The following is a 12,034-nucleotide window of genomic DNA, read 5'->3' as shown; positions in this document are numbered from 1 at the left end:
CACATGGCTACACTGGCACTGTGTGTGGGCTCTCCGCACAGCCAGCTGCCCCAGGACTAGCTTTTGTAGTGTCGCGGATCTAGTTTCAAAGTCAAAAATACTCCACCCTCCCCTACTTCACTTTTTTTTTTTGCCCAAACTTTTCCTGGTTTGTAATCAATCTGTCAGGGAGCCCTGCTGATTTCTGCTTAATGAACACTGTCCTGTGCTGGGGAGACTTTGTTGTGAAGCAAAAATTTAAAAAAACTAAATATTCAACTTAAGTGTTGGATTTATGTAGAATTGAAATGAATATTCTTGTTCTGTCGCGCACATGGTCCGTCTTTTGTCACTGTTCACGCCTTCGAAAGCGGCTTAAAGAAGTGACTGATTCATTCTACTGGAGGCTTCTGCTTGGAAGCCCCCACTATGTTATATATAGGATAAAAAAAGAAAAAAATGTTTAAAAAAAAAGACGCCGGAAGCAAAGCCACAAAAAAAAAAAGAAAAAGAGACAAACCAGATCTCAGAAAAGAAAATAAAGCCACCATTTTCCTGAATCTTCTTTTGCTGCAAAAATTGCAACTAACCGACACTGTGCACTGTTGGGGTACGTGTCCACAGGGTGTTTTTGCAGAGTTTTCAGAGGGGAAACTGAACAGAACCTCCGAATTTTTCAGGAGTTTTTGAGGAGGAAATTGGACAGTTTCCGCTCAGTCTCTGCTTCAAAACCTCCTCGAAAAACTCTGAGCGCACATTACCAATATGCAGAAACTGAGATAAAACTTTGAGGTTCTTCTTAGTTTTGTGCACATAATCTGAGACTATGTGCGAGCAACGTTTTTTTCTGCCCGGAATCCACCTAAAAAAGCTCTGTAAAAGAGCAATATAAAATGAACATAGTGCAGAGCAATGCCAAAATGATACGTGCACACATGTTCTGCCTTACTTCACTTCTGAAGCAGTTGGAAGAAATAACATGGCTCTGTGTCCTGGCACCCCCACCTACCGGCTGTTGCAGCTGCCTGGTGTACCCAGTATACTGAGCATAACATCACAGCCCCATACACCATGTAGTGGCTGTTCTGGGGTACTGCAGCCCTATTATACATGTGATCCGAGATGAATCACCCAGGAACAGCTACTACTCAGTACACCATGTACAACTTTCATTGGAGGGAGCTGCAAACAGTTGGTCGGTGGAAGTGCTACTTGACTGACCCCCACAGATCTGATACTGATGACCTATACTTTCGATCTGAAGAATAGTTCATCAATATATCAGAAGGAGAGGTCATCAATATATTTGAAGTATACATCATCAATATCTCCAAATGATAGGTCATCAATATATCTGAAGGATAGGTCATCAATATATACTATAAGTCCTGTAAAATCTCTTTCTGTGAGGTCTGTTAGGTTTCTGCAAGGGTTCTGCTCTATTGTTTTGAAGTCTATATCAGCTCCACTTATCGGAAGCCCAACGTGATATCTGTTTTCTACCCGTATATTTCCTATGATTTCCAAAAGTGACAACAAAAAGTGTCTAAAATGATAGCTCCTCCTAGGGTTGTCACCATTCAGTTCAAGCTTCTGAATAGCAGATGTGGCTTTTCATCTAGTGTGTATTATTGCATCTTACTCTAGTTTTTTGAGTGTTTACGTGAAGACACCAAATGGTCTTCTCAGCACTATGTTTTTGCAATGGAGAGGAAACCCATAAAAATATACAAGAGAGATCATGCAAACCTTCTGGTCCAATTTTGAATTCAGGACCTCATGTGGTCCTGGTGCCTTTGAAGGCCTAAAGGGTCACATAACCGCACAGCAAGGCTATAAATGGCACATTTTTGGTAGTCCACGTGTACGTTGGACATGGAGACTCATGAGTCCATGTTCAGTCTACAGGTCAGCTTCTCTTCGGAAGCTCAATTCCTTTGTGAGAACCTCTTCTTGTGACTGTTGTGCAGTTAAAGACTTTATATTAAGCAAATATTTGATCAGAGAATGTTTGCATCTCTTTCCTCTCCACATTCTGGGGCTTCTATGTCACCGTGTGCTGCATTTATCAACGTACAGTAAGCAAATATTACTTTATTAACCCCAGGCAAAAGCGTAAATATTATTGTGTGGCTGGATAGTACAGATAGCTTGGAGAGCGTTCGTTTGCCTTTGCACAGACCAGTCTGACCTTTTGTTTATGACAGGGAGGAGAAAATGTTCTCCACCTCTGCTCATGTGATGGAGCCTTCAATGAAATGGCCTCCTTACTTCAGGACACAGTTTGTTTATGGTGTTTACTCGGAGTTTGTAAATAACCATCATCTTTGATTTCCTGTTCTTTGCCTGTAAACGTTCCAGTCTGATTTACTTCTGTCGGGGGAGGCCCACTTGCTTGGTTTGTTAACAGCAGCATTGTCCCAGAAGGACAAAATTTGTACAGCTTATAGTGGTCAGATGTCTCAACCAAATTACCCAAAACAAAGTTGGCCAGACATAGGTGTCTACCTAATCTCAATCCTATATGTTGATGGCAAATATTAGTCCTGAACAGTAACGTAATGACAGTGGGTGTAGAAGGTTGCAGTCCCACCTGGACCTACTAAGCCAAGTGGTGCCCAAAAGACCTTTTCGGCCCATATCAGAGAATCATAGAATGTTAGAGTGGGAAGGAACCTCCAGGGTCATCGTGTCCAATCCCCTGCTCAATGCAAGATTCACTAAACCCTCTCAGACAGATGTCTGTCCAACCTTTGAAGACTTCCATTGAAGGAGAAACCAAAACCTCTTGCGGCAGCCTGTTCCTCTCATTTGAGAAGGCCAGCACTATAAAATACCCACGATAGTTGGGCGTCCTGATGTACGCATTGGGATCCAAGAGCTTCAAGTTAAACTACTGGGTCTGATCAATGAATGTTGGAGATGCCAGGCTGGAATCACCATACGTGACCAGGCTCTTACCCTTTGGACTACTTTTTATATATACAATTCCCCTGATAAATCCTCGTGGCAGAAGCGCACATAGGGTATTTATAGGGACAGCTGTGGACTGCCCTTCTAAGGGTGGGAGTTTATGGGACCACAAGGAGAGGCATTGCCTGTTTTGAGGGACTGTTGGGGCTTACTTATGGATGCCTCTTTGTATGCCTCTTATGTGACTACTGATACCCATGTATCCCACCAGCAGGATCAACTAAACTGGTGAGATCATTCTATTTATTTCTGCTCACACATGTTTTTTTCCCCATTGAATGGATCAAGGTGTACCTGATAGCAACACCAAGTGTTACATGAACCAGTGTTGGGTATCATTCATTTCATGGAGAATTTTTATGCAGTGTTGTTCCATTGAAGGAATTAGTGTATTTTTTAATGGTACTCACTGGATACCTCCATTTTTGATCAATGGTTTATTCACCATTTTAGTGTTTTTTGTGGCTATTATTTAATTTATATTTATTAAAAGTTACATTTTAATACCTCTCGCTTTGGAATCACAGCCGGCACTATTAGTCTGATTTTTATCAAAATAAGAAGCTTATTACCTAGTTTACTTGCCAGTGTATTTTTTGCAGTTTTTCTGCATCAGCTGCCTTTCAAGTCAAAACCAGATGGCGTTATGCCATCTTTTGCCATTGCCTTCACTATTTGAAATCTGATTACTATGGCATCAATAGAGAGACTACTAAAGTTATAATACTTCTGCCCCTTCTTACTTGCTCCTTTTGCAACCAAATTGTCCCCCTTGTCAATCAGGCCAAAACTAGATGGTGTTGTGCTGTCATCTCGGCAACAGTCATACCTTGCCCTCTGGAACCACAGGCTGCTCTATTAATCAGATTTTTGTAAATGTACATTTACATGGAGAACCTTATTGTCAATTCTACCTGTGCATTCTCAGACCATGTATTCCATGCAATTAATCTGTTAGTCTTGTGCTTTCAAGATGGCATAAGTCTCACGTTGGCCTTTGCCATCTCAGGTACTAGTACTCAAATTTTTGTAAAATTACATTTAGATGGAGAAGATTATTGTCATACCTACTTGCCTCTTCTCGGGCCTTATATTCCTTGCAAATAATCTGAAGACAGGACTGGATGGTCTTGTGCTTTCAAGATGTCATAAGTCTCACGTTGCCCTTTGCCATTTCAGGCTGCGCTAGTACTCAGATTTTTGTAAAATTTTGTAAAATGACATTTACGGTAGATGGAGAACCTTATTGTCATACCTGCTCGCTTCTCCTCAGGCCATGTATTCCTTGCAATTAATCTGTTTCACTAGCCACTGAGGTCAGGACTGGATGGCATTTTGCTGTCAGGATGGCATAAGTCGCATGTTGCCCTTCGCCATCTCAGGCTGCCTTAGTAATCAGATTTTTCGAAAAATAAATGTAGATGGAAAAACCTTCAGCCTTGTTTTGCTCCAATATTCGACTTTCATGGTTGCGTTAGCCTAATCGAATGCAAGAGTACACGAAAATGACTTTGTAATAATCCGGCGAATTAATATAAGGATCATTATACAATTACGTTGACAAGCCGACGCAGCGCTCTCTTTACGTCTGCTACCATAATTGAGAATGAAAGACCAAAGCTTGGCAAACCAGGGACGCATTTGTTCTCCATCACTTCCCGTAAACCGCATGATTTGGCCAGTAATTGTTACATGAATGGCAAGTGACATTACCTGGCATAAGTGAGTGTGTGTGGAGAACGGTCATGACACGGTTGTTAGGCCTCCGAATTCTGCAGACGACAACAGGTAAAAGGGTAAACGAGAAGAATTAGCCATTGAGAAGCAGACAGACCGAGCTGGAGCCGAGCCAACCCCGAGACTTTAATGAGACTCCTGCAACAAACTAACTGGAAACACATGCCGTTTAATTGTTCCTCGTTTCTGACCGGCGCAATATACTTCGTAGTAAAGGGAAGGTGTTGTAGCTGCAGTTTGAATACTTCAGCGTTTAATTTACTTATTTATTGCCCTTTCAATTGACTTTTTGGGTTACAAGTGAGCGTGGATAACACAAATATGTGCCATTTACATTTACTGGCTGCAGAGTTGTTCCGCGACTCCCTTATTATACGGTACTGCGGTCTCCATGGCTTTAACGCACTAATCCTATCCTGACCCACCTGAACCGTTCTGAAGGCTAGCCCCTATGCAGTCGCCTCTTAGAAAGCAATTACCGGCTCCGTCAACCCTTGAAAATATTTTTATAGACAATTTTATGAAATAAAAAATAAAAAAAAGACTGACCACTGGCACTTTAACTGACACGTTATTGACCTATTATAGTTTTATAGCGCAGCTTCAGCACCACCGCTATCGGTGTAGAAGAGAAATGCTTCCTCTTACAGGACGGGAATGCAAAAATTAACGAAATAGAAAAAAAATATTTAAAAAAAATACAAAGCTCTGGGTAAGTGAGGCTAAAAGATTGCAATTGGTATGTGAATCCAAATATGGAAGGTATGGAAACAAATTGATTAATACCCTCTAACATTAAATGATTTGTCCGGTGGAAACAAGAACAAATACTTTGTTGATCGGTGATCTGCTGGGTCCAACACCGATCGGCAGAATGGGACACTTTTATTCCTGTTAGATTGGAATGACATATGTGCAATCGCCACTCCTTTCATTCCCTAAGGGGCTGCAGGGCACTGCTCTTGGCTTTTTCTAGCAGCACAATAGGAAATGAAGGCGTAGTGGTCGGGCAAGTGACCTGTCGTTTCACTTTGTAACGAAGATAAAAATGCCCCCGTTTTGCCGATCGGTGCAGGTCCCAGCGCTCAGACCCCCACTGCTCAGTAAGTTATTACCTAAACTGTGGATACGTATAACTTGCTTTCTCTGGACAACCCCCTTAAAATACATTATTTCAGTGATGTTCAATTGTAACTTAAAGAGACTCTACTGTCAAACATTTTAAACAATCCCAGACAGAATTACAATGAAAGCAAACACCTCTAATATGAATGGGGAGGAGGCAAGTAACAGGATCCATCACTGACAATAGGTAATGAGTCTGTGCCTTCCCCCTCCCTGCATGATGACCTCTGCTCAGATCACAGAGCATGCCCACAACACTCTGTGATAGAAGTCAAGGATCTAAATGTTCCTATGGTCCTTGTGACTTCCATAAAAAATAAATCTCTGGACTGTTTTGTAACAACGATTCGGGAAAGATGGTCACCCCCCATAGTCATGGAACAAAATAAGAGTAATCAAAGAATAAAAGCAGATTGCACAAAATGTTCCAATATCTGGTTTTAATTAGAAAAAATATATGGTGATAGATTTCTATCAAATGCATGTCTATACTGTACAGATTTGCCAGGACTGTCCCGAAATTTGATACAGGATCTCAGTTATTGCAGGGTGTCCTGTTGGGTTTATATAAACCCCACCCCAAATTGGGTGTTGTAGAAGGGCTAGGACGTTCTCAGGTAGATTTGGGGTGGGACTTAAATCTTTCTATTCCGCTAATGTTGGTAAGTAGGCAGTCTAATATTCAGTGTCCTTCCTTGGTCATCACTGGTCCTCATTTACTCCAAGACTAAATCATTGCTGAACTTTTGTCCCATTACTGGTTCTCTAAGTCACTTTTTTTGGTTTACAAAAATCTGCGGTAACATGCGGTAGAACAAAAGCTTGAGCTAAATCGACTTCTGGTAACGCCATATTCCAAGAACATTTTTATTCTAGGTTGAATTTATATTACTTTGTGTAAAGTTTAGCCTGATTGATGTTGAGCGCGTCCAAATAACACATTTTTGTCTTTCTTTTTTTTTTTTAGGTGCCTCAGAGTTGGGTCCGTTCTCTGATCCCAGGCAGTTTACAAGTATTTCCTCACTTACAGAAAGTCGATTCTCAAACCCACGAATGCACTATTCTGCCACATTTACATACACGCCTCCGGTCACCTCAGGGATGTCGCTGGGTATGTCACCAACCACTCACTATCATACGTATCTACCGCCTCCGTATCCAGGCTCCTCCCAGAACCAAAGTGGACCCTTCCAAACCAGCAGCACGCCCTATCTTTACTATGGTACATCGTCCGGATCCTACCAGTTTCCCATGGTTCCAGGGGGTGATCGTTCTCCTTCTAGAATGCTTCCTCCTTGTACAACAGCCAACGGCAATACGTTGCTCAACCCGAACATGGGCAGCCAAAATGATGGCGTGGATGCGGATGGCAGTCATAGCAGTTCCCCCACTGTTTTAAATTCTAGCGGTCGAATGGATGAGTCAGTATGGAGGCCATATTGATTCCAACTCCACTCCGGGAGCTAAATAATTTCTAAGACTAATAGAAAACAAATGGAAGTGCCTTAACCATTCAAGAAAATGCCTTTTTTGATATGGTGTCATATTCTATATGTGACGCCAAGACTTTGTTGCAATAGAACTTTCTGATAATTACCGCAATCATTTTTATATTAAAAAAAAAAGATGGCTAAAAGCACACTTTGCCTTAAACTATTTTTCTTTATTTCTTTTATATTTATATTGAACAAAAAAAAACATTCCAAAGAAAATAGTTAAAAAAAAGAAACTCAGTTACTCTCTCAAGCGGGAAGAAAGAAAAAAAATGTAGGAATCTAAGAAGACTTGTTCATTCCAGTACCAAAAATACAAAAAAATATGCTATAAAAAAAACTGTGCCTTATTTACAGGAAAAAAAGGGAAAACCTCACATGCATCAAAAAGCTGCACAAAACAATGATCAAAATGTTTTCACAATTGAATTTTGTGGAACGGTACAGACTCGGAACAATGCAAAATGCACTTCTCTCGAAATTTTCATTTCGCCATCTTACAACTGTAACGAAAAAAAAATAATACAAGCAAAAATAATTTTCCTATGCAACAGCAAATGTAACAATATCAGCTCCAATGGTATGAATTTTATTGTTCTTTAATTTTTAATTTATCGGTATGTGTAATCTTTTTTGTTTTCTGGTAAGTTTGATTCATCTTAATGTTCTTTTTTTAATTTATAATTATTTAATAATATTTGGACCCTCAAGTGTTTCTTAATAAAAAATTGTGTAGACAGGTCCCTAAACGTATATATATATATATATTTTATTATTTTTACAAATCGCATAGATATAAATTCTTCCAAAAATATCGATTTTTTTTTTACGTCCAGATAAAAATTAAATAGAAATTAGAAATGTACCCAGGACATGCTGTGGAAGTTGACGTTTGATGGGTCAAGATGAAATGGGTGAAAAAAAGTTGGAAACATCATGAGACTCAAAACTGATTAGCTGTTTCCTAATATATAAGCCGTGACACTGTAATGGATGCCTCTTTGGTGTGCAACAGTGTCTTGGTGACCGATGCTCGAAATCTAAGCTGGTAAAAGGCAAGGTTGTCCGCCACCGTGCCAACATTTTTTCCTGCAATTAAATGGAAGCTTAATATCGGCAAGTGGCTTCAGCCTCAAGGTTTTGCCACTGCCCCCCCCCCATTTTTCTGAATCATGATGGTCCATCAAAAGGTTAAAACAATTTTTTTTCAAAATCCTTAAGCTTACCTCACTGTTTTACAACTCTGGACCCTCCACCATTCACCACCACCCATCCACCTAACGCCGCATCTTCTGATCTCTCACCACTCGTGTCGGAATCTTCGGGCCTCACAAACTGTGCCGGACTTCTGACTGTCATGGCACATGGGACCGTTCTGCACATGTGAGCAGGAAGGTCACAGTGTATGTCGTGACAGCATGACCTCCCATGCTCTTATGCAGAACCCACCTGGACGCCATGACAGCTGGGAATCCAGCACATTGTGAGAGGCCCAAAGTTTCCAACTTGAACGGTGAGGGATCAGAAGATGCAGTGAGGACCGTTTGAGTAGCAGTGAGTAATGGCGGGGACGGAGGAGTGAGTGAATATAAGTATTTTTTATTTTTTACATATGTTTATTATGTTCTGGGATCTGGAGAGACCTAAGAGCATGATAAGGGACATTAACTTCTCCGCTAATCGAAAAACTTCAAATTTTGCCTGATCTGCTCTTCTCTATAGTTCTGCCCATTGAATGCCCGCTTCCACAGCATATAGGCATCAGGCATTTAAGTATGACATTTGTAAGCCAAGGAATCTGGTATTGTTTTGTGCCTTCTTTTATCTTTTGCGTTTCTTTTTGTTGAGCCTATGGAGTTCTGTTCTGAAATATACCAGGGATATCTGTACAATGTGCTGGAATTGGTCATAAAATGACAAAGTACATTAAAAATTATTTTGGATACAGGTGTATAGTGAAATGATGATGTAGCGATGAGCAAATAAATGAACTAAAGAGCTTTAAAGCAACTTTAAAACCAAGGGCACTATATTTTATATCTAAATTATATCATGTTCTTGTAAAAAAAATGCACTGCGACCTTTGCTATGATTTCTATCTTGCACTTCTCAGTTCCGAAATTTTTGTTCTATTTGTCTTAAAAGTTAAAGATGGTCGGGCCGGTCTGTAAAAGGTGTATGCACTTAATGTTTTTCTTTTAACATATTGGCACCGATGCCTCAATATCTGTTCTCCAAGGGTTACGCCAGTAGCAATAATGGAAAGGAAAAATGGAGGCGATGACCATTACCCATGGTGAATGCCCAATATGGGCACGACTGATTCATACGCACTTGATTTTGTCACCTTTCCCCAATGTATTCTAGAAGATGGTGCTATAGTACAATTGATATTGTCTACAAGTAGACATCTGCCAAGGACCCCTCCTCAACAGGGGTCTCCGAACCAAGTGTTGATAATTTTGTATTTGTCAACACGCGACAGCCACATATTCATAATATACCATAGTGTGTGGCATAAGGCCTCCATACACATTAGACAACCAACGTTCGAACCCACCGATATGAAGACTGTTCCCCAACAGGTGATGTCGGAGAGATAATCAAGTTATGATCAAGGGTGCTGTGCTCCTCAGTACTCCAGAGAGAATTTTCATGGTGATGGATAATCTCTCAATTCCATTTTTTGGAGGATTGTTTTAATATTGTTAGAAGTCTGTTGAGTAATATTGTCAGACGGGCTCATCAGCAGCCGTCTATGTCACCCAATTGTCAAATTGCACAGAAACGTTGAGCTATGTCTAGGCAGCTTTAGAGTCCATACACTTCTGTTTTATGGTTCGTAGTCAAAATTAAATGAATCCCTAAACTCATCAAGTTTACGTATTTTACCAAGAGATTTGGATTTGATATAAAATACAGATTGTACAACCATCCTGCCTTCTGGAAAGAAAACAAAAACAACTAGGGCCAAGATTTAAGCTGGTTGTAATTTTTAAGGTTTTTCTTGGTCCGATCTTGCCAGTCAGACCATGAGCTGCCAACAGTTTGATGTCTAAGGCCTCGTTCACATGTCAATGATTTTTCTTGTACGCCAAAAAGACCGGTCCAAGTTTCGTCAGTTTGTTTGATCAGACTTTCTTCAAAATTTAGTCAGTGTGTTAGTTTCATCAGTTTTTCTCATCGATATAGGCGGGTTCAACTGACATTAGTCTAATGTGTATAGGGGCCTTTATACAATACCATGACCACCTCTTCAAATGTTTACATCTCCTCCGTCCAATTCAAAGCCCCAGTATGATTTGTTTTGTACAGTTTTTATTCTTTAGAACTGGATTTCCTTTTAATAAAATAATAACAATATAAAGTAACACATAAATCTAAGCTGTAATTTTAACTTTTCATGTTGGGTCATTTTAAAAAATACATATTGCTATTTTCTACGACCTATTATTTTACTGTAACTTGATCCTAATATTTAGGCGTTGAGATCAATAAGGAGCAGTAAAGCCATCAACTTCTCAAACTAACTGATTTTTCCTATTGACAAAGATATCATACTGAGCTGAGTGTGGATATAAAAATATACGTCCAGAGGTCAGGAAGGTTTGACTATAACCAAAGTAGTCAGTCGTATTACTCTTACAGCTGTGCAATGAACATTGACTGAGAAAAATCCAGTTATTGCGCCTTCTCCTACCATGGACTTGAAGGTTTTTTGACAGCCTCCATAGTAATTCGTTTTTCGAATGTTTTTTTGCCAACCTATGAGCCAAATATTATTCTACTTTGAATTTATGAAAGGAATATTGCCTTCACCTTAAAGGGATTGTCAAGTTTAGAAATCCCATTTTCATTTATCCTTTTAGGGAATTCTGGATTAGTAGAGGAGGCCCTTTGATTAGGTTCCTCACCTCTTGGCCAGGGTGGAGATTGGATATCAATGGTGACTCTCAATCATTTTTACTTGAGAGTTCTTTTTTAAAAAAAATATTATTTTATCTTTTTTTTATGACTTTTTATTTTATCATTGTTGAAAACTGAAACGCCATATCTGTTTGTAGTGCTAACTTTACTGTGTCAGTTCTCAGGAAGCCGATGATACTCAGATATTTATCACAGTGTCAACTTTACATTCCAAAAAGTTTGGTCAACCCAGGAAACTCCTGCACCGAGCAGCCACCCGATGCCTTTGTCTGATGTTGTGTTTTTATCTAGCGCATGGTACATTTGGTACAAATTTTATCTATGCTGAAGTTCGAAATATATGGAGATTTCATGTTTACATAGGTCTGTGTTTTTTCTATTTTTTTGTACTTAACTTTATAAGATCACACATATCGGCCAAAAATACGATTTTTTAAAATGGAAATTTAGTTCACTACTACGTGACATTCAATGTTGTTTCCCAGTTTTTCCTGAAAGCAGAATACTTGCGCCGTCTTGTACATAGAAGCTTTTGGTCCATTTGGCGAGTTATATTTGCTTTACCTGCACATGTTTTATGTTGTATTTTTCATGTCTCTGCTTTGCGTCTGTGGAAACGTTTACTATCATATGAAAAAGGGACTTTTGTTTTTCTTTTTTTTTTCTGGGGGCATCTGTAAATGATATTTTGTTGCTCTGCACCTGTTTATAATTATTATTGTTATTATTGTAAGTGGATGTTTGAATTTTATTTCCAATAAATTTCTTTTTGATAAAATTTGTTGTGTGAGTTTTGAATA

The 12,034-nt window shown here is 39.5% G+C and overlaps 1 protein-coding gene across 2 annotated transcripts in view; it reads left to right on the top strand.

Annotated features, from left to right (window-relative positions):
* Positions 1-10,491, top strand: part of RUNX2 (RUNX family transcription factor 2) — a 66,978-nt gene extending 56,487 nt beyond the window's left edge. For both annotated transcript variants that reach the window (XM_077291573.1, XM_077291572.1), the window contains one exon: positions 6,782-10,491. In XM_077291573.1, coding sequence (XP_077147688.1) covers positions 6,782-7,257 — 476 coding nt within the window. In that variant the 3' untranslated portion in view covers positions 7,258-10,491. The remainder of the gene's footprint in view (positions 1-6,781) is intronic.
* The last annotated feature ends 1,543 nt before the right edge of the window (positions 10,492-12,034 follow it).

The sequence above is a fragment of the Ranitomeya variabilis genome, chromosome 2, assembly GCF_051348905.1.
Source record: "Ranitomeya variabilis isolate aRanVar5 chromosome 2, aRanVar5.hap1, whole genome shotgun sequence".
NCBI classification, from domain to species: Eukaryota; Metazoa; Chordata; class Amphibia; order Anura; family Dendrobatidae; genus Ranitomeya; species Ranitomeya variabilis.
Note: the sequence above shows the minus strand (reverse complement) of the source record. Positions and strands in the feature narration are given on the sequence as shown.